This window comes from Gambusia affinis, linkage group LG14 (assembly GCF_019740435.1).
Source record: "Gambusia affinis linkage group LG14, SWU_Gaff_1.0, whole genome shotgun sequence".
Lineage (NCBI taxonomy): Eukaryota > Metazoa > Chordata > Actinopteri > Cyprinodontiformes > Poeciliidae > Gambusia > Gambusia affinis.
The window spans coordinates 13,414,908-13,437,929 of record NC_057881.1 but is presented as its reverse complement, the minus strand read 5'-3'; the positions used below and the strand labels follow the sequence as shown (position 1 = coordinate 13,437,929).

At 37.8% G+C, this 23,022-nt stretch overlaps 2 protein-coding genes across 2 annotated transcripts; one reads left to right on the top strand and one right to left on the bottom strand.

Moving 5' to 3' along the window:
- Positions 1-111: 111 nt before the first annotated feature.
- Positions 112-4,078, top strand: LOC122843298 (aurora kinase A and ninein-interacting protein). The gene is made up of 4 exons (XM_044137947.1): positions 112-220; positions 996-1,092; positions 1,193-1,349; positions 1,954-4,078. The coding sequence occupies exons 2-4, from the start codon at positions 1,009-1,011 to the stop codon at positions 2,913-2,915; spliced, it is 1,203 nt and encodes a 400-aa protein (XP_043993882.1). The 5' UTR covers positions 112-220; positions 996-1,008; the 3' UTR covers positions 2,916-4,078.
- On the bottom strand, positions 3,038-22,374 carry cap2 (cyclase associated actin cytoskeleton regulatory protein 2). Its single transcript, XM_044137946.1, has 13 exons — positions 22,120-22,374; positions 17,903-18,030; positions 17,710-17,804; positions 15,711-15,788; positions 12,046-12,189; positions 11,062-11,147; positions 10,049-10,154; positions 6,790-6,976; positions 6,177-6,340; positions 5,966-6,089; positions 5,799-5,881; positions 4,848-4,991; positions 3,038-4,731 (listed from the first exon to the last, which is right to left on the bottom strand). Exons 2-13 carry the CDS (start codon positions 18,018-18,020, stop codon positions 4,648-4,650), a joined length of 1,413 nt encoding a protein of 470 aa, XP_043993881.1. The 5' UTR covers positions 18,021-18,030; positions 22,120-22,374; the 3' UTR covers positions 3,038-4,647.
- Between the last annotated feature and the right edge of the window lie 648 nt (positions 22,375-23,022).

The window sequence follows — 23,022 nt, the reverse complement described above, 5'->3', positions numbered from 1 at the left end:
AAAAATATGAACTGTAGGTATTTAGTGATATTCAATTAGAGTTAATATCGTTAAGATTTATGTGACGTAAACACCCATGTTGAGTTTTAACCAACCCTTGTTTCTAAACAGGCAAACGAAACGGACAGCTCATTATTAAGGCGGCAGACTCAAACTGAAATGAGTGATAAGTAAAGCCTTTCCTTAAAAAACGTTTAACGTGTTTTCATCGTCAAGGTTGGTAAGTACGGAGCGCGTCTGTCTGGTCACATAGAAGACGAAAATAAAAAATAAATCTTGGCCGCAACTTAATAACGCGAGGGAGAAGGCCGGAGTTCAGTTTATTGTGTCCAACTTTGGAGTAGTCCCTAATTTTGCAGTTGATGGAAAACCCGAAAAATATTTACCGTCAACTTTACGTCTCAGTTTTGAATAGATATGAACGTTTGAGACAATTCTGAACAATTATCGCATTTCATGTTTAAATTGGCTATTCACAACACAAATATCTAAATTTTACACGTTCAATTTTATTTTTACCATTTGTAGGGGTTTCTTTTGAAAAATAATTTTAACCAGTCGTTTGAACGCTACGTTATTCTTTATATTTATTTTATCTTGTAATTAGAAGTGTTATTATTTATTCTGTTACACTTTTAATGGGTCCTTAATGCCTTAAAATGTTAATTTATTATGTTTTCTATCTTGTTTTCGTATGGCTTTAGAGTAGCTACATTATAAGTTAATCCAATGTTGTGTTTTACTTTTTATCTACGGCTAAAGGGTTTTAAAATTGTTTTTATGATTCCAAAATGTTACCCTTTTTTAATATCTGTCTAGTGTTTCCTTATTTATGATAGCATTTTATCAGTTCTACAATTTATGTATTTTTATCATGATTATTATTAAAAATAATAATAAAATAGTAATTTTTGTTAATGAAAGTATATAGAGCAACAACATATATTGCTATGCCTTTGAAAGATAAATGTAAACCCTTTTGTAATGTTTTTCAGATCATTTTCCATTATGAAAAACTCTAAGGCAGCACCTGCTCAGGAAGAATGTGGGATTTGGCTGGACACGGTGCAGCTGAAAGAAAAGGCTAAAAAGGTGATTATTGGAGTTTAAAACACAGATGGAATTGTTACCTTATGGTCTTTATTTACAGTTTTTTTTATTGCTCATTTTGTGCTCTTTTTTTATTTCCCAGAAACGCCATGCCCGTCCTATTTCTAAACTGTTGAATCCTTTGGCTAAAGGTGAAGGGTACAGTTTGGCTGTAGCCCTCAACTTCACTCAGACTAAAATGGAGATGCCAAAAACTAAACAGAGTTCCATATCTGCTTTTTTTGCACCTAAACGTAGAGGTAAGCAGCCAGTAGCTTCCTAAATGGTAATTTTTTTACACAAATAGTGTTCACATTGATAAAGTATTGAAAATTGTTGAGACTTGTGAGACTTGATGGTGTTTTCAATGACTGCATTTCAAAAGAAATATTTAAAGCTAGCTGGAATACTTTGTTTTTTACTTTGTTTTCTGAGCTGAAAAGGTGAAATCTATGCATGGTTTCTGCAGTTTAAAGAGTCCGGAAAAGGACTCATTTTGAATTAGTTATCTTCTAAGTACAAATATTATGAATATTGAAAACGACAACATATATCAGTTTCTCTTCATCTTAGCCTTTAGTTGTCCTAATGTTTAATTTACCCGTCTATTTAACCATCATGCAGTTTGTCCATCAGTCTTTCCATCTTTCCTTGTAGATCTATTTTGGTTGAAAAATCTATCATAATGTCAGAGAACTTTAATTTTTACTTTAAGAATTGTCCAAAAAAGCCCAAATAATTCTAGAAATTTGTGTTGCTAATGATGAATGTGGTGGGAACCCTGTGGAGAAATCAGTATAAAGATAATAAAGCTGCAATGTGATAACTAGAATAACTTCTATTTAAAATGATTTCTTCCAAAAGTTCTCCACAAGATGTCTTCCACTGAAGCACCAAGCCTGGATCCGGGGCAGCCCTCGTCACCGTCCACCACAGCCAGACCCGCGACTGTTTCATCTGTGAAAAAACGAGCGCGTGAAAATTGTTCTGAAAACTTGGATTTGGAGTCTGATGCCGGTATGGATTATAATTTGGAAAAAGAAAATGTGGAAGAGGCTAACATAACTACATGGAACAATAAGAGAACCCACTATTCAGCTTCACTAGAAGGTAAATCTGCAGAGTGTCAACCCCCTCAGTGCAAGCGGAGGCTCCTTGAGCCCTCACTTCTGGATAAGGACAGTCAAATCGCTCCGCAGCCATGGAGTCAGGACCCTATGTTCACCTTTAGCGAGTACTCTGAGGACTTCGCCGGCTCAGAGTCAAATTTTATAAACAATATTCAGAATTCAGAGAGCTTTGGAAATCTAAAAAATATGGAGGGAAAGACATCAACTCAGAAACGTGCTGAAAACTGTTCTCATTTAAAAGACGGGAAAGAAAATAGCAGATTAATCTCCTCTAAGTCTCCAAGTAAATATATTTCTTTATCTCATCTTGGAACTTGGTCAAATCATAAGTGGGCAGAGGTGAAAAACGCTTCACCACAAAAACAAATTGATCACTCGGGGAGCTGTCTTGTAAAAGAATTGCATTTTGACTCATTGTGGAGAAAACCTAGAAGCTCTCCTCTTAAGAAACAGCAGAAATGCAAGGAATTGGACGAGGACAGTTTGGCCACGTTGTTCACTCAGGACTCAGAGGGATTCAGGGTGATAGCACATCGAGGCCTCCAGACCAGGAGCCCACTCAAGGATCAGAGTAACCTGAGCCCTGGATTGGTGAGAAGTTACAAACCTGAGGAGGAGGAGGAGGAGGAGGAGGATGAAGACGATGAAATACTCTTTACCCAAGACTCTCAGGGAAACATGGTGATCAAACACTAAACAACGCCTCCGTTTCCAAATCTGGAAGTTGAATTGAGCAATTGTTATTGTAGTTTTCACCAGGATTTTTTCACACATCTGAATTTTTCTTTCTACTAGAGAACATTCTTGCAAGCCAGACCTGAGAGATATTTTCTTTATTTGAAAAATGACAAGCATTACATAAATTTATTGTAAATTAAACATTAGTTTCATGTATATTTCTATCTGTCTTATGCTAGTGCTCTGTGCTTAATTTTATTACAAATTAAAGTGATGTACAAATACACAACGAGTGCTAAATTATACTACAGACAAATGGCATAATTGTAGTGCAAAGCAGCACATCTGAGCTCAATTCTTGTACTGATTACAGCAGCTATAAATACAAAAACCTCATAACTGAAATAGATGCTAAAATAGGAATAAACAATCCAGAACAGAGAAAGTATAAAATGTTAGTCTTATATTTAAAGATATAATTTTCAGTAGCTACATGGTCTCATATAAATGCCTTTATTGCTATGGCACAGACATGTAACAGATGGGTTCTAGGTTTGTTTCAGTGTAATCTGATCAACCTGTGGGGGTGGGGAGATTTAACAGCTGAAAAGTGCCAAAAAAAAAGCCAAATTTATAACGTCACAAATACAGTTATAGAGGTTAACCTATCAGTCACTATCTATTACATCCCTTTTGTATCTTGCACCCTGCTAAAGTGTTCATACCTCTTCCAAATGTTGTGAATACCTTGAAGTTTAATATATTTCGTTAGGGTTTTGTGAGAGTCCAGCACATAAAGAAATGCATAATTATGCATGTTTTACCTTTTTGTTTTAACTGAATAAACATTTTAAAATGTTTCGTCTGCCAGTCTACTGGGGTGAGTCTCTACCACCTTTGCACATTTTGAGCCTCTGTGAAAGACATTGTTCAAATATCTCCAGAAATTCTCAACTAGATTAGGTCTGAACTTTGACTATGCCATTTTAACACATAAACCATTATACTGTAGAGATGGATGTTTGTTTATTTATTTCAAATATATTCTCATTCACAGTTCAAATACCTTAATATGCATTTTTGAGAGCTATTTGAAAAGGAGCATAAAGGAGAAGTATAGACTTATTTAATCTTACCTCCTTTCTTTTGTCATACTTTATACACATAACTCTTTACTTAAAAAGTAAAATTAAGGAGAACAATTTTTAAGAGAAATCCCATTGTATGTTTAGCATTGTTATTCTGCAGAAAAGTGAACTTCCACCATTTAGCTTTATTCGTTTTTCTATAAACCCTTATCTGTCCCTGCTGGAGGGAATCATCCCCACAGCATGATGCAGCCACCACCATGTTTCAGACCTGCCTTAAAACCTTATCAGTGACTGGTCAGTTGTGCTCATTTGCCTTCACGATGCTCTTTGAACTGCCTGGACTTTATACCGAGTTTCTATTATGCACAGATAAACTTTATTTTTTAGTTATATGAGTTATGAATGCAATTATTTGCACTAAATTTTACTTATTGGCGTTAAAGGCTACTGGATACACAGGTATCCTGCATATATGGTGAATTTGTGAGCATGTATAAAAGTATGATTATCCTTCCAATTCACAGTTACACACTACTTTTTGTTGGTCTGTCTCCCTAAACCCTAATGAAATACAATGAAGGTTGTGTTTGTAACGTTACAAAAGGTGAAAACATTCAAGGGGGTGTGAACGCATTCAAAAGGGATTCCTGACATGCATCTCATCCTGCAATCTCAGTGGGTTCTGTCACCAGCTTGGAGCCGTCCCAAACGGTCTTGAACTGTTCCGGGACGGGAAACTCCCTCTGCAAAGGAAGCAAATCAAAGAGATCCCGCTGAGTTCACCAGCAAAACATAATGTCCCCACAAACTGATATGCTTGTCTCCGAGTGTGGAGCCTTCCTCCCACTTTCTCACTCACATAGTCATCGTCTCCCGCCGGGATCAGGACGTTCATCTCAGAGCTCTTGGCACTGACGATGTCACAGTTCAGCGCGGCTTTGCTCAGGTAAACCTGGCAGCCCTCGGTCTTGTTGATAGAAATAGTAGGAACAACTCCCAACACCTGCAGAGAGGAAGGAATAAAACCATCTGGCAGGTCACTGGCATGTTTTAACATCTTGAAAAACTAACCGCTGTACAGTGCAAGTGTTAATTTTGGCACTTTTTGATGGCCCAAAGCGCCACGATATCATGAATGAATAAACAAGGCATTTATTAATTTATGTATGCCACAGTTTAAATAAAACTGGAAATGGGAACGTTGAATAAATAATTGTTTCCATAATTATTTAAATATGAAAAACTTATCAAATCAAAAATATTATATTTAAATGTACAACTCAACAAAAAAAATGTAATTATCTGAAAATATATTTTGTATAAATTGTTTTGTTCTGAGGTGAAATAAAAACATTTTTAGTACAATTATTTCGTACTAAAAATAATTAAAATCTGATTGGTTCAGCTGGACAGTAAGTTAACTCTAGATAAATCAATTTAAGCTATACCAGTCTTAAATCTATTCATTAACTTTGATTGTAACGAAAGATTAAATAAATGTAAGATATCTTGCTGTGAAGGACTTAAAAATAAAAATAATTAAATACATAAAAATATGTTTGTTTAAATTAAATTTATATTTGTTATTGAGCTATTTAGGAAGTATTTTAAGACATGCACACATTTAGAATGTCATTTTTCTATATATTTATTTAGGTGTTTATTCAATTATGTCTCTTTTTGTCCATACAGTAACCAGGGTTAGGAGGGCAGGGCTAAACTGGATATATTTAAAGGTGATAATTGGCCAGATATCAAATGAGGAGCCACTGTAATAGTTCAGATTATATATATATATATCTTTACTAACCTGCAGCTGAATGCTTCTAGAGTTGATGATCTCTACTATCCCAACAGCATTCTCAAAAACCAGACCAAGCTTTTTACAATTATCTGGGGAAAGACCGAACAAACCAGGCTTAGAGAAATTGTTAGAAGCAGCGTATAATTATGTAGCCCTGAGTCTCGGCAGCTCACCTACGATGATGGAGTTAATTTTGCCTTTGACCTGCAGGGTGGAGTTGTTGCAGCCAAAGACGTACACCACCTGTTTCAACTCTGTCTCCTCAATCACCAAGTCGTGTTTCTGCTCAAAGTTTTCCTTCAACAAACAAGACGAGGCGTATGCATGAGAACATGATGAATCACAGTAAAGAGGGTTAATATGAATAACTTAAGTTTTGCGTACCACCCTCCACTTTTTCCCCTCCAGCTCCAGCAGAGGGAGTCTTTTCTGGGCTGCTGCTTTGGGAGCGTTCTCATGCTGGGGATCTTTGCTTTTAATCGGTGACGCTTGAGAACGAAGGTTGGGGTTCTTATGAGTCTTCTGCTCATCTGAGATGTGCTTCAGACCTAGACATGTACAAATAGATCTCAGTAAATCAAGTGTTCAATTTACACCAGTCATTTAATTTAAAAAGCAAAACTTGTGTATAGATTAATTTTTATTTTTGCTAATACGTTTCTCAAAAAGTATATTTCCAAATAAATATATTAAGCTTACAGAAATGTGTCCAGCAGAGATTCATTGACACTCTCCCTATGGAGGACAATCTAATAAGGGTATTACTAAGGAGTTTGGTTGTTTACAGAGTCCACCATGAAAGGATATTGATAGAAAGTTTAGTGGAAGAAAAAGCGGTGACAAAAACAAAGTATAGCGTCAAGCTGCAGCCTTGAAAGAACCACTGTGCAGAATAATGAATGTGACATTTTAGAACAAGTAAAGACTGGAACAAAAATCAAACGCCTGATTCTGAATGAACATCTTCAGTCAGTTGAGGCCAGTATTGGGTTTTTACCTTTAGTGATGTCCATGCCCTGGTTGAGCTGGGCAAACAAAGCTGAGTGCTGAGGTGTTGCACTGCCTGTTTGAGGCTTGGCGTCATCATCAGTGAAGACCGGAGGAGGGCCAGGTGGAGGAGGCGGCGGACAGGGAGCACTGGGCGGAGGAGACGAGTCTAAGAGAGACACAGGAGCAATGGGACCCTGTGGGAAGAAAAGAAATGATTTGCACTGTGGTTGAAGAAAACTTAAAGCTGTAACATGTTTTAGAACCAGCAGCTGTATTATTCAAATTGTTCATTTGAGGCAGTATTGTACAGGAAGTACCGATACTGGCTTTTCAGCATTAAACTGAACCTGTAAGATGTTAGAGCGGTAAAACCTAAAATCGCCTGTTCATTACTCTCATATGTGGATGAATTCAATAACACTAAGAGTGCGTGATGGGACAAATACTTCATCATAACTCTTTATCTCCCAAATGACCCGGTTTTCAGCTGAAAAATTTAAAGCTGAGTGACTCAAAATACAGCACAATTCAAACGCAACAATTCAACCAAGTAAATCTAGCCTAAATTTATTAGGCCAGGAGAAAAACCAGTGATCAATGAGCAAAAACAAAAATAATCCCAAACTAGTTTATAAAAAAACTGAGACATGAAAGGGAAAAAATCTGAGAAACAGAAACCACAAGAGAGAGGTGAGAAAACATAAGACATGAACAATGTCTTATGTTGGAAAGATCTGGCAGAATGTAAGAGGTGATCATTCACAGGGGAACCAGGTCAGTACAATTAACAGAATGCAGGGAAGCTGAAGGAAAATGACTAATAACTAAAAATGCCTTTTAGAAAAGGGGCAAATGAACACTGACAACGAAAGTATAAATAGTAAAATAATAATAAGCAAAATACAAGGTGCGTATAAGAAAAAGCTAAAAGTATCAATACAAAGTACAAACATGTACGGATGACTGAGTGGAAAAAACAAAATAGAATCAGAATACAAAAGCCATCCAAAACACCAATACAAAGGGACAAACAAAACACAAACACACATCGGTTAAGAAACTCTGAGGTCTGCCTTTACTATTTTCTGTCATTTTAAAGACCCACTCATTAAATCAGAGCAATAAACCTACTGATAGATCTATAGAACCAGAGAGAAAAAGGGTAAAGTCTTTCTGGCTTTATGTATCTTATGCTGCACAGTTAACACAGACTGCAGGCCAGAACCTGGTTATCGGTAAGTCCACACAGGACAGCTGGAACAAATATTTGGCAGCTCAGTGACTCAAGTTGTAAAATGTGTGGCACTGACAGGCGCACTAACTTGCTGGAACAGTTTGCTGCTGTGGTTTTTTATTTCAGACTTTAAGCCCCAACTCCGGCTCTTTTTCTTTGCCCTGCTGTGCTGCGGCCGGACCGAACGTACATGTGTCTGTATGTGAGAGAAAGGTTCTGTCACTAAACCCGTAAATGAGCGGCAGACGGCAGCTGTTGCCGAACAGCAAGCGGCCCCGCAGTTTAGGTTACGGCACAGGCAGCGAATGCACACAGGCCCCTTTTGTCGAGGTTCCTCTGTGAAGAAATCCTCCATTCAAGTAAACCCTGAGGACCACCTGTTAGAGCAGCACACTTCCCTGCTTGTGCACGCACACACACCTGCTCTGTCGTCTGACAGCAGGAGCAGCAGCTGACACATACAGCCTCTGCAGGCTCTCAGGTTTCCGCGTACAGAAAGCACTTGTGGTCACAGTTGTTCCGCATCAGACAGACATTTATCCTCACATTAAAGTAGCAGAATATGATTTTTAGCGCAAACATGGAGACGCAGCTGTCCCTAAAGCTCAGCCATGCACATGGGTTTAGTGAGGCTGCTTAGCCCAGAGAGAAATGCATGCAGAATAAAGACACATTGTGGTTTTAGTAGGAGACATAAGAAATTTCTTGGACTGAAATTTCATCATGTGGGAGAGCTTTATAAATTCTGGAGACAGATCTTAAAACCTCAACAAAATATGGTGGTTGTTTCAAATTAGAAGTTGACTGATACATCGACTGGCTGATATTTTGGGCCAATATTTGTGCTTTTTTTTTTTTCTCTCGTATCAACATTGGCCGATACTTGCATGCATTCGCCGATCCATTAACCATGTTTTGAGATCGCATGATTGGATTCATTGCCGCTCTCTCCCTGGCAAAGAACAAGGGTAAGGTTTCAACATTTAATGTAGAAAAAAGATTCAAAGTCTGTCTCTGTCGCACAGCCATGATTTGATGCATCCAGTTGTAGCCTCTAAAAGATTTTCTTCCAGGATTGTTCTGCATTTAGCTCCATCCATCTTCCCATCAGCCTTCATCAGCTCAGTTCTCACTTTTCTACAAACATCAGATTTACCACAACTCTATGGCTCGATTGTCTTGCCAACAGATTTTTTTCATTTTAGGATAATACAGTAAAAAAGCTCTGTGAGATGTTCAAAGCTTGGGATGTTGTTTTATAGCCTGACTTTAAACTTGTCCACAACAGTATTCCTGTTGTTTCCGAGGTGCACACTTGTGCCTTTTTGTTCACTAAGATTAAATTACACAGTCTGACTCTATTTGGTGATTTCAGAAGGAAGTTTGTTGAAGTTTATTTTATTCAAGCACACCAAAGTGAAGGGGGGGCTAGTACACTTGAAAGCCACACTTTTCTGTCTTTTATTTTAAAGAAATTTAGACGATCGTGTAGTATTTTCCCTCCACTTCGGAATTATACACCACTGTGTGTTGGTACATTGCATGTGATCTGCAAGAATTCCTTAACGTTTGTAGTTTTCAAGGGAGAAAATGTGAAAAGGTTTGAATATATTTATGAGGTACTGAGCCGGGAAAAGGTCAAATTAATTCAAAAGATTTATTTTCCTGCCATCATAATCTCTGGAATCTACTGAGGAGTTCCTGAGCAGGCCCTTCCAAAACCAGGAGTGTGTGTGGGAGTGGCTGGTGTTTTGAGAGCCCTGCAGAGACCTGTGATGTGCAGCCACTCAGGAGAAGTTCATTCATTCATTCATGCTCTCTGCAGTGGCTTATGTAACCCTGCTGCTTTATCTCTAAAAATGGAAATGTTTGCAAAAAAAAAAAAAAAAAAGGAAAACCTAGCTGGTTTAAAAATATCAGAGCAGAATCACAGCTGAAATAACACACCAGTGATTTTCTTCTGCTTACCACATGTTGGAAAAGACAACAGAATTAATTCAGATTGTTGCAATTAGAAAAGAATCCGACTCACAGTCTTGCTCCACACCAGTCCTGTGGTGTGGTGCTGCTTGATGAAGGACTGCATCTCAGTCCAGATTGACAGGTAGGCGTGTACCCAGTCCACATGACGTCTGTCGCTGGGAGAACAGAGAGCGCGTGAGACAGAGGAGATGAACAAAAGTAAGCTAAAAGGGAACAACCAGGAATGGACCAGATCTCATAGATCTATGAAACTATTGGTGTAAATGAATTATCACTGAAAGTAGCTTTAAAACATTTTTGTACAAAACACTTTTACACAACGTGAAAATGCCACAAAATAATAATAATAACTCATCTAACTTCAGCTACTTAACTACTGAAAGTGATAAGTAAGTCTAATGTCATCTTAAAAAATGGAAAAACAAAAGAACGTACCATTCTTAGGTCAGAAAATGTTTACAATAAAAAAGCAATTTGCCCAAATTTACCCATATCTACAGTCAGAGAAGGAATTAAAAAGTAGAAAACATCTCATGTGACAAACAAAGCTGGACAAGGGACTCATATTATTGCTAGCAGGTGCAGCAAAACGAAAGGATAATAAAACAACCTTTAATGCTCACTGGTCGAGAACTACAGCAAAAATGGCATCTTGGGTTTACCAAGTCCTCATAACAATATTACACTGACCCATTAGGTACAGTCGAGGACAAGCCCTGTGGGTTTGTTTCTCTCCAAAAGACTGTGGAAAATTTTTTAGAGCGAAGGGATTCATTAACCCTTTGAAACTCTAGGACATTTTACATAAAACTGGTGGTGTCCGCCAAAGAAAAGGTCAAATTAATTCAAAAGATTAAAACAACACAGAAATGATTCACTTGACAAAAAAAAAAAAAAAATAATCAACCTTCTTTTTATGTAAATCCTATTTAAAGATGATCAAAGATCACTTGCTCTTTATGCGCCAACCTTTTAAAATATTAAAGAGCACAATAAAGTCCTGTCCTAATCAGAAAGTAGTTTCAATACTATCATTAATCAATACTTCTGAAGCATACTTACGTTTCCTTGTAGTCCTTTAGCACTCTGTTGGTGTAGAAGGTGGCTGCATCGTTCATTTCCTTCACGTACGGACCTGGTTTCTGACTCTGAGACAGGAACAGAAAAGATGCGCTCTCATGAGAAAGTCTTTCCTCATCCTGGCAGAGATATAAACACCTCGCCTCCACTGAAGATTTGTCTTCAGTTGAGGGTAAAAGCTGAGAAGTTCACGCCGATATTTGAAGGTTCAGAATGTTTGTGATAAATTTGGGGAAGGTCCCTTCATGAGAGCGACAGTGTGAGTTTTGAGGTCCTAAAGAGAGGCAGCTGTCATCTGGATATAAATTATATTTAGTTGGAAATACTGAGAGCATTTCCATTTTCTGTTATTGAGGGGAAACAGAAACCCTGTAAATAAGGTCTTTTGAAATGTATCTCAACTCTAGACTTTATTTTCTTTCACAATTATTTCATATTTTCATAAAATCCACATGAACAGTTATCATTGGGTGTGGGCATTTATTGTATCGTTTATAATTTATGATGAGAGATTTTTTTTGTCACAATATTAATTTTGATTTATTGGGGTCATAATAAATTCTCATTAATGATGTTTAAAACCTCTCAATCTGTCTGTGTTGTTGGGATTGTTAATTTTAAACTTGTTTCCACTGTTTGTTCTATGAAATTATCAATAAATGCTAAAATATTTGAAAATATGATTAAATGCATTTACTATTTGTAATTTAGTGTTATAAATCACACTTCTACATATGACTGATGTCCTGAAGAAGTTTTTCAAGAACAATATTTGTATTTGTGGAGATATAATAGCAGTCAGAGTTTTGCACTATAAGAACTATAAGAACTATTTGCACTAAGTAGTTCTTTTTGTCTCTTTTATTACTATGACAATAGTACCACAAAATATTGTGATTAAACTTTATGTCGTCCACCCCTAGCTCTCCTGATCAGATTTTACTTCATTATATTCTCGTTTTGTACCACTGCCACCCAGCCCAGGGCGGGAATGCTCTCGCTGACGGCCGACAGGTGGTTGAAGAGCGAGCTGCCTCGGTTTCGCTCCCTGAAGTTCTGGATCTCCTGGATGTGATCGGAAATTGGCTTCAGGAGGTCTTGGAGCTCCATCTGCAAAAGCAAACATTGAGAAATTAACAGAGTAACAGCAAAAGGGGGAGAAAACATTCAGAAGGACGTCGACATGTAGTCTACTGGGATTGATAGTGTTTACAGAAATGCTTCAGATGATTTTCAGCTGCCCTCCTCCGCCCGTCCTCACAGTAAACCTCAAACTAGCTCTTAGAACAGGGTCTAATTTTATAAGACTTTTTTTTTTCCACTGGATCTTCCAGATCTAGCGTGCCTCCCGGCTCTTATTCACCTTTCCCCATCGCTCCTTTTCTTTCCGACATTCCTCTGTCCATGGGGAGATCCCTCTGGCCTTGTAAGGCGTCCCGCTCCTCCAGTGTTTACAGTTTACCAATCAAACATCTCTCACCCTGAACCCAGAGCAGTACAAAATATATACTGCTAATAAGCTGCAGCCAAAGACTAAAAGAGTATCCTTTTAAGCTTCTGTGTGATGGAAATGAAAGAAATACTGACCACGTGAGCAAGTTTGAAGAATTTCCTGCATGCCTGAGTGCACAGCAACAAAAACAAATAACACTGGATGAGGTGGAAAAAGCCAGAGTAAATTTTTCTCTCTGTAAATTCCTTCCCAGAACCATGTTCCTTCAATCTGTATTTGGCACTCAACTTTTGTCATAACGTAATAGTATTTTGTACAGGTATTCACACCCCTTCGATGAGCAAAATGCTTCACAGAAAGTAGGAGAAAATTGTCAAGTGAAACTACAATCACACATGGCTTTTCCATTTTAGCAAGATAAAAAACTAACAAGTATGAGGTGAGAAAATGATTAATCAGAAATGCATTTTAGCTGTGCAAGAGCAGCAGAGATCCACACCACATGTAAGAGAATCAATAGGGTCAGAAAAGGCCAGCTACAATCTCTGCAGACCCCACACATCCTGGACACAAACTGTTCAGACTTTTATCTTCAGGCTGGTGCTACAAAGTGATATTTGCAAAAGAAACAGCTGCTACAGAAACAGTTTCTTTGTCAGACTCTTTGTCTGATTAACACAATGAACAGCCTGAGTGGCTGTGAAAGAAAATACACATATTTTCACTTTTTTCTTTTTCAAAGGCTGTAGATACACACACATATATATATGTATATAGTTCCTATTTATCCCCATTTTATTTAATCTAAATTTCATATGTTCATAATTTATATCTGTACGCTGTCAGTGCTTGACTTTGAAGTCAAATTCCTTCCATGTGTACACAAAACAATAAAGCTGATTTTGTTTGTGATTCTGAAAAGTGTTTTATAAGTTCATTTCATTTCAATATGTGGAAAGAAAACTTGCAGACAAGTTTAAACTGGGATGGAGGCTCAGTTCAAAAACTGAACTATAGTGAAATGGTTAAGATCAAAGCATAAATATCTGTTAGAATATTAAAAAGATATTAATAAGCAGACATCCATACTATCAATTATCGATTTGCCTATAAAGCAAATTATCTGAGCCGTATATCTTAATATTCAAACACTGGATCAGATTAGGGATCGTCCTGTTACAGGGATGTAAACTGTCTGTCTGTGTGTGAACATCCTAGACCCGCAACTCGTAGAAAGAAGCCCAGTCACGTTAACAGGCCAACCTGAGGTCAAGCTACTTTCTTTTGCCTTCCTTTCTCTGCGTTTCACTCAGACTCTCTATCTCTCACACTGAGTACAGGCTCAAATATAGAACATGTCCATAAAAAGTCAGAGAGCACAACAGCGCAGCGCAGGAGAGAAAGGCCAGAACTTTGTGAAATGTGTGTGTGTGTGTGTGTGTGTGTGTCTTTGAAAGAGACAGGGTGAAAGAAAGTAGAGGGGGTATTGCCCAGATTTATTTATCACTGTTTTACAGCCGCACTGGATGCTACAGCTAAATAAATGTGTGGTGCGGAGGTTTTTATTTCTGAGAGTGGGTGGTTTGTGATTTTACCCAGGGAATCTGGGAGGTTTTAATGTCAACTGTGCATAGAAACCATTGTTACTTCGACCTCTCCAAGCTAAAATGTGCCATTTTAGAAAAAGAAAAATGACACCAATCAAAGAGAAAACAATAAAGGAACAATTAAATAAACAGGCAAAAAGGGAGGAGCTAATATGGCAAGATTTAATAAAGACAATAAATAAACAGAAATCTTTTACCAGACACAAAATCAACCATCTTCCATGAGCTGAAGAAAAGGGGGCATAAAAGAAGGCCAGGATGATCAGGAGAGACAGCTGGTGCATCTTTCAAAAGTCAAAGAAGACTTAGTGGGAGATTTTAGATGCCTGAAGAGAAACTCTAAATAAATGTTGTCATTTCTCCTCTAACACCTGCGTCCTCTGCCCTCTCTTCATGTAACCCAAACAACTTCCTTCTTTGCTTTCCGGGCTCTGCCTGAAAGCTTTTTTTCTCTCCCTCTTAGCCAATGGCCTGACAGGTTGGAAGTACTCACTTCCTGGTGGGGCCTCTGACACCAGCACACAGCACACAAACAGCACAGTCCAAAGGGATGATATCACTATCACTTCTTTCATACGCAGCTTTCTGTCACAACCCTCTTTTTCTTCTGCCGTTTGGCATTTTGGGAATGTGTTGCATTAGCAGTTTTCCTGGTCAAAGAGCAGAATAATCCCCCTGGATGGGCCTGGACTGCTGGGGGAAAACAGGACCGGGGGCTCAGACTCTCTCTCACGCAGGACCGAGATACGGCTGTCGAGAACCGAACTGCCACTGTTTCCTACAGAGCCTTACAGAGAGAATGGAAATAGTTTCCTGCAGTTCAGTGAATCAACTCTCATGGATTTGCAGCATCATTGGTGTGCATGCTGAAGGTGTTTTGTTTGACTTTGCTTTCAGTAAAAAGCTGAGGGAGGATCTAATCACAGGTCTGCTCAGCCCTCATCAGGAGGAATCGTCAGGCTGTTGAATGAATGCAGCAGCATGAAGTTGTGTGAAACAGAGAGTGATGCTGCAGGTGCTACATAACCATAACACTGCAGGTGCTCTCCATCAGGGAGTTTTTTTTTCATTGCTCACACCTGAACATCATGGTGGAGCTTACTTTGGGTTTTCTAACAGGATGTCAGTACAGAAATTGTGGCGTTATTTTGATCTGTGCAGCCATGTTTGTTTGGAGGATCAATGACCTCATCCAGTTTCTTTGAAACAGAGTTGCTTAATACCTTAGTTTGGAATAAAATAATGAGATGTTGTAAAAACAAAAATAGGAACTTTATTTGTCAAAAAAAATATGTTTTTAAGTTTTAAAATACTGTGGGTGAGGGCACAAAATCTACTATAGCTCATGCATTCATGATTTACAGATTTATTAGCATCGTGTTGTTTCCACATTGACTGATCAGCACAGATTTGATGAATCCCATATATGGAACTTGCCCTATGATCATTTCTGCAGACAAATCCAGACTGTTTCTTTGCTAATTAACATCCAAAGTGATCACCGCCCTTTTTCAGAGCTTATCTGTATTTATAATTGCATGTTTTAGTGTGAAAATATTGTGCGGATTCACCTGTGCTGGTTCCTGGTGCGTGGAAGCCATCTGAAGAAACGTTTTCTGAGTCTGCAGCGCCTCATTCACCATCTCGGCCTGCAAAATTGGAAAGATTAACACTGATTTTGACTAAAAGCGTATTTTTAGGCAACCTATTGCCAGTATCATTGCTAGATTGTGATTGTGAAACCACCCAGCACACACACCCACACACAGATTGGGTTATTTCCAGCCATGTGAGTCCTGTGTATGTTTGAGACCTCAAGTCATGGGCCAGAGGAACCATCAGGGAGGTTTTCTCCATATAAGGGGCTCTGAAAACTAAAAAAAAAAAAAAAAAAGAACAAAAAAACCTGCCTCGGGTTCTCAGTTACACTCATACACAGATCCCTCCTCCACTCAGACCAGTGATGAGACACAGAAATAGAAACAAAAAAGTGCAGGGAAAATACAGACATTCATCATTCCTCTGTTCTGAAACCCTCTCTGTTGCGTTGCGTGATTTTAAGATCTGCAGACTTAAAAAGAAAACAGTCCTCTACTAGTTTAAGTTAAAACGTAGGGTCAAAGTTCTGCTTTTCTTCCTATAGGTATTGTAGAGAAATGAAAATTGTTTCCATTGTGCAGAAATGTGAACACTACAGACCTCCTACAAACACTTCAGGTCTCTTCAGCTGTCCAGATGCGTGTGTGTGTCTTTCAAAGAGCGGGATCTGGAGAGGAGCCGTCCTCACTGTTTACACACTGCTGTCCAGGGAAATGAGAACTGAATCCACTCCACTTCACCCAACAGTGATTTGCTTAGATTAGAGTCACTCTTTTCTTGTTTCGTTTTGATAGTCTAACTTTTAGTAAAGCGGTCCAATATAAGATTTTAATTAAAGATTCTTTCCTCCATGGTACTCCCTAACATTTGAACAAGTACTCCTTGTATGGCTGTATATAAACATTTCCACATTAATGAGACCACTTTAGATACATTTTCTTCCATGAGAAAGTAAAAAGGATTTCTTCTTTCAGCTCAGTTTTAACTGCCGTTGCTGTTTAAAACTGAATATTTTGAATTTTTATTTCCAGCCAACGACTATCAAAACACAGAAACTGTCACAAGCTAACATAAAGGAAGAAAAGCGACCCTTGATCAAATTTATGTTTATTAATTTATTATGTAAGGTCAAAGGGACACAATTAAATAAATAAATACATCATTAAGTCATTAATTAAATGTGCCATGAAATAAATAAATGTTCAGTTAAATGTTAAGCTTCACTTTAATGACACATTGAGTGTCTTAAATAAATTATTACAACATTTGATTAAATATTTATTTATCTTGTGGTACATTTATGTCTAAATGTCTCATGTGCTTATGAGACATTTAGTAAAATAATTTTAAAAGCGATCTAAAGAGAAAGAGGAGAGCTGTGAAGCCTAACCAAACTTTTCTATTTTAAATTTTGTCTCCAGACACTCTTTTGGATTTTCTTTAGGATATTTTAGAATAGTTTTACAAAAACCTTTGCAAATGATTTGAAATCACATTCCAACAGAAAAGGGAGAGCTCTGAATAGGCTTTATTGTGACTAAAGTCAATTATAATGTGTCCTAAAACAGTTTTAATAAAACATACTGTTTTAATAAAACAATATGTTTTACTAATGCTGTATGTTTTGTCATACTTTTGCCATAGTTACATTAAAATCTGCTTGTAATTGGCTGGTCAGTTCCTCGTGACGACTCCTCTTCCAGAAACCGACAAACGTTGATGACATGGACAGAACATACAGATGGTTCTTTGCATATATTTTGTATATCAAATATAGGTCAAAACAGCTTTGTTTACTGTGGCCATATAGAAAATGTTGCTCCAGTTACAAGCGTTAATTACATATTTTCATTTTAAATTATGTTCTGTTTTTGATTCCTGTTATAGGCTACATGTCAGTAAATTCTTATACTGTAAACAACAAAGGTTATTGTTATTTCCATCCTGTCCTATTTAAATAAAGTGACTTACATGTTTCTCCACTTCATTTCCTATAGCTCTGCTGCAGGTCAGATAATCTGACACTGGACCTCTCAGTAGAACGTCGAAGACCTCCACACTCTGACCTGAAAGCACATACACAGAAACCCTGTCTTCATTTACCCGTTCTGGCTGTAGAACAGCAGGAAAACACTTCAGCAAATGTTTTTAAGCACCGACTCACCTCCATCCACACCGTTGACACAGTTCCCATTCAGCATGTTGCTGGACGCCTGCATCGTGATGGATATTTGCTCCATGCGAGTCACAGCCCGCTCCAACCGCTGCATTAAATCCTCCATTGTGACAATCCTGGAAACAAAAACAGAAATTAGTTATTTTAGTGATCTGGACATCACTAGAAGATGTTCTGAAACTATGATTTTCACAAAGACTTCACTGTGGGAAGTGCAGCTTGTTGAATATGAAGACAGTTGGTGTTTAAGTTGTTTGGCCTTAAACAGGTTTTGACCTTAAACACAAATCCATCGTATAATTGAGTTGAAGAGAGAAGAAGACTTAAAAAGATTGTGAGAGACCGAAATGAGAAATTTCTTATGAACAGTGCATCACAAAATATTCCTATTCATTCATGTTAAATGTAAAATTGGGATTTTATTTGATAGACTGATTAATTGTGAAGATGAAGGATAATGATACATGGTTCTTGAGTCACTTAAGCTTTTCTAGCCCGACTTTATAATTACAAACTACTTTATGTTGATCTATGAAATAAAATAAAAAATCCCAATGAATTGCATCGGTCATCAACTTTCTAAAATAATGGCCTAGATCATTTTTGTCACAAAAGAAAACCACTGTTTCTTTCTTTCCAAGAGATATTTAGGTAAAAAAAAAAAAAAAGATTTAGGCCATAATTTTAGGAAGGTGATGATATTGAAGTTTGTGGTTATGACAAAATGTAGCAAGTTTTAAGGGTTATAAATGTATTAGTACGGCACTGCACATTTAGATGTATAAAAACTTGAAGTAGAGAGTTTATTATTAAAATCTCAAACTGATTACATTTCATACTTACTAAAACAAATAATTTGCTTAAGTTTAGAGCTGAACTGTTATATAAAACGTAGCTAGTCCGTTTTAACACTGCCTAGCCGTACGGCTCATCCTGAGACAATGCAGGCCTGCTTCCAATATTTATTAGTCAGCCAAAAGGGGAATTCAATCCAGCTATCCACTGCATGTTTACGCAAACTACTGCTGGGTCACACACACTCTCCAGTCTGACACCTGCCACCTTCAACACACATTACAATAAGGTGATAAATCTACTTTACAGAAAGGATTTTAAAACACGCAAAAGGAGTAAACCAGTGTCAGGTTTAATAATGCCCCATGTGTCAATTTCTGCTCATGAATACAGACTGTGAGCAGCAAACATGCCCTGATGGAGGTCGTTGAGAAGTCACCCAGCAGTGACACATGCCTGTCGTGAGACTCAGATGTTATTTTTGCTTTGCGGGCGGCCACAACATGAACTCCAGAAACCTGGAGAGCTCGTGCTAGGATCACTACATCGACTACTGATGGAAACTGAGGAAAACACAAGGAGCCAGGGGAGAAAAATTCATTTCAACTCCACTTCACACAACGTGTAAGCTTACATTTTTCAGGATGGGTATTATAAACTGAACACAAAGTAGGAAGCATGAATTCACAAGGCCTTTTTATTTATGATTTGTCTACTTCTGGCTTTCTTTTCTTTTTTTTCCAAGCCAAACTGTAAACTATAAATTATACATTAAGAGCAAAAAGTATTTTAATTCGCATATATCACATGGCAACATGTAAAAAAACAGCTTGTGTGTGTGGTTTTTTTTTTTCACATGTTACCTGAACCTATTATAAAAACCACAACTTGGCAGAAACAAATAAAATTACAGCTTCAGTAAATATGTATACCTTGGATGTACGCATGACGTTTTCCCTGCAGTTCACGATCAACTGAAAGAGGGTGAACCTCTCTGCTCTTCTGTTAGAGCTTTGTATCATTTTTCCTTTCTCTAAAGCAAATTATTTATAGGTGCATTAAATCAGCTAAAGATCGTTTTATTTAATCACATTCATCCTTTGTCCAGTTTCTAAAATCCACTTGTCCTTGCAGGGTCAGAGGGCAACACAGAGACAAAAAGGTCAGACAACCATGTACACTCATTCCCACAGAACAACAATTTAAAGAGGTCAATTCACCTAACAGTCATGCTTTTGGACTGTGCCCAGAAAGATCAGATAATAGTTTGAACCCAGGACCTTCTTGCTGCAGTGCTACCAAGTGTGGCACCATGCAGCCCCACACATCAACTAATGGGACTTCAGAGTAGCTCTCTATTCATTTGATTGTTATGTTTTTAAAAACATATACTGCATAATTGACATGGTCAGATACAAGAGCTGTACAGAAAATATGAAGAAACTAAAGAAAAGTCAGACCTTAAGAAAGCTTAGAAGACCTCTGACCAGTTTTAAAACAGTTCACAAGAGTCTGGCTCTCTAAATTGGAATAATTCAAAACTTTTCGCAGTATTTTTGCAGTATATTATTGGAATAATTTGCTAATAGATAACTTTTTAACATCTACAAACCAGAAGTTGGCTAGGAAGCTTCTCATAATGGATCACATTGAATACTTTGATTACATTTGACAGTTTTTATGAATCCAATAGAACTGACAGATTCATTTGATTGTTATATTTTTTTGTTATAAAGGAATGCTTTTTTGGTGTTAGTATGTAATTTTGATTAAGAATCTGTGAACATCGATCATCAGTCATCTGTAATGACTGTGAGCCGTGTAAATAAAGAATTTTCCATTTTACACTGATATTTCAAAAACATTACATTAATGCTAAAATTACATACGGGTGAAATTGTTAATAAAGTTGTATTTACTGTATATGTTTGGATAACATAGATAAATGATTGTAAAACCTGAGTCATCAGATGACTGATGATTCTCAGTCATCTAAGAATCCAGATGACGGCAACTCATCTAGAGATTGAGTTTCAGTCTAGGTGGTGCAGACATACTTCAATAGACCTGCAGCTCTAAAGCATGCCACACTTTTAAGATTTTTATTAGTTAAAAAATATGAAAATGATTAAATTAAGTTTGCAGTTGTAAAATTTGACAAAATGTGGAAAATTGGATGAAGTACAGAATGTGTGTGTTTCTGTTTCCTGCTGCTGGTCAAACTTCGGACAAACATCCAGGAAGCAAAAAAAAACCCCAGCATCTGAACTGGTCTTGTTGTCAGTCGGCCAAATTCTCCATGGTGATATGAAGACTCCTACAGTTGCATTTTTGTTAGCTTTCATGTGGTCTTCAATATTAATGAAGTCCTTCAACAATCAGCATTTTTTTTTTTTTTTTTGCTTGTTCCAGAAAAATTAGAACATGTTGCAGTCGACTTGATTCCATTATTACCGTATTCTTGCAGTACGTTTTTAAACCTCCACTGGTTCTCAGAGGTATCTTTTCATCTCCACAGTGTAAAGATGGAAAAATCAACAGCTGGGAGAGCAACACATGGTCCTGAAAGATTTCAGCTTGTGGATCCTGTGCCCTGGTATCTGATCTTTGGGGCTATATTGGGCCACAGCCTGCCGTTTGTTGCAATGGACCCACTGTGAGATAGTTTAATGCAGGCCTCAGAGTGCTGGGCTGCACTCCCTGAGACAATAGGGAGGGAAACTTTGTATATGTGCTAAAAGCCTGAAGTCTATAAACTATACAATAATAACAATAATTCACAAATGAAATTCTGAACATGAAGAATATTCACGTAATATTTCATAGGTGGCACAGAAAAAACTCCTGCATAGAAAGAGGAAATACAAATGTCCCCCAAAAAAACTAAAGTAGATCTAATTAATAATGTTTCAAATGTATAAAATTATTGTGAAGACAATTCAAAACAAAACTAATTTTGAATCTGCGTTTTGCTCTTTGAGTCAGACAGCTCATTTATTCCTCATCAACTTGTGAGGCATCATAGACTTCAGTTTATAAGACAATGAAGCTCACAGATTGATGCAAACCTAACTGAGATTTGATTCTTTGAAATCACATCGGTGTTATTATTGTGTTGTGTGTAAAGGTGTAACATTACAAGAGGTGATCCTCACTTTCAACGCTAAGTCACGTCATAAAATCACCCACTGAGACCAGGACAATGATGACAAAAGAAAATAACGATCTCCATAATGATTAAAATACACCAACACCGCAGGGGAATGGGAGAAAACACGGAGCAGTAAAGACGTTTGCCCATTTGCTCAGGGACGCGCACATCTCCACCCACCAGTGCAGGACCCCAACCCCTCTGCTCCTCCCTGTCATCGGATAAAGTCTATCTAAAACATCCTATAGAAACATCTTACCTCCCTCCTTTGCTCCTCAGTAAGTTTCTGCCGTCGTCTTGAGTTGGGTTTGTTAGTATTTCCGTCCGGTTTGTTCTGGGTTGTGCGCCTTCACCATGCGGTCCAGTGCGTCCTCCCCTCTCGGCTGTGCGCAGCAGCAGCAGCAGCAGCAGCAGCACCAGCAGCAGGAGCTCCGGTCGCACTCTTCCGGGATGTCCTAATTAAGCAACACGGTGAACCTGAGAGCCTCAGAGACCCAGACCCGTACTGTGACTCAGTGAATTTCCCCTCTGAAGCGGTCAGACAAGCTTGAAAACTTGTCTTTCATCCGCTAAAAATAGATGACAGACAGGGTGGCGGTCCCTGCCCCTTCATGTGAGTCTTCACAGTAGCCTCTTCCAATCTGGATCAACATGGGAATATCTGGGTTTCTAAATTATTCTGCTTCAAATTGTGTTTAGGAGCCCACAAAAAGAGAAGAAGAAGAAGAAAAGAACTAAAACCAAATGGGAAAAATGAAAATAAAGTATTTTGTTAGTAGGGTTTATGATCATTTTAGATATCTTACTGGTAAAATGTGTTTTTATATATTGGCGCCTGATTCTTATGACAACATGATAATGAATGAGTTTTTAATGTGAAGAAAATGATAAATCCGATCTGAAATATTTCTCAAGATTAACAATGGTGCAGGAGAAAAGCAGTACAACAAAGTAAACGAATAGATATGTGTGCCGTGTGAAGACATAATGGTGGAACACTGTGATGGCAGCATCATTCTGTGGCCATGCTTTTCTTCAGCTGTGATAAGGAAACAAGTCAGAGTTTATTTAAAGATGGATGAATGGATGGAGGAAAAGCTGCCTGTTCAACCTTTCAGCAGTACAAGGACCCTGGATATACATCCAAAATTACAGATTGCAA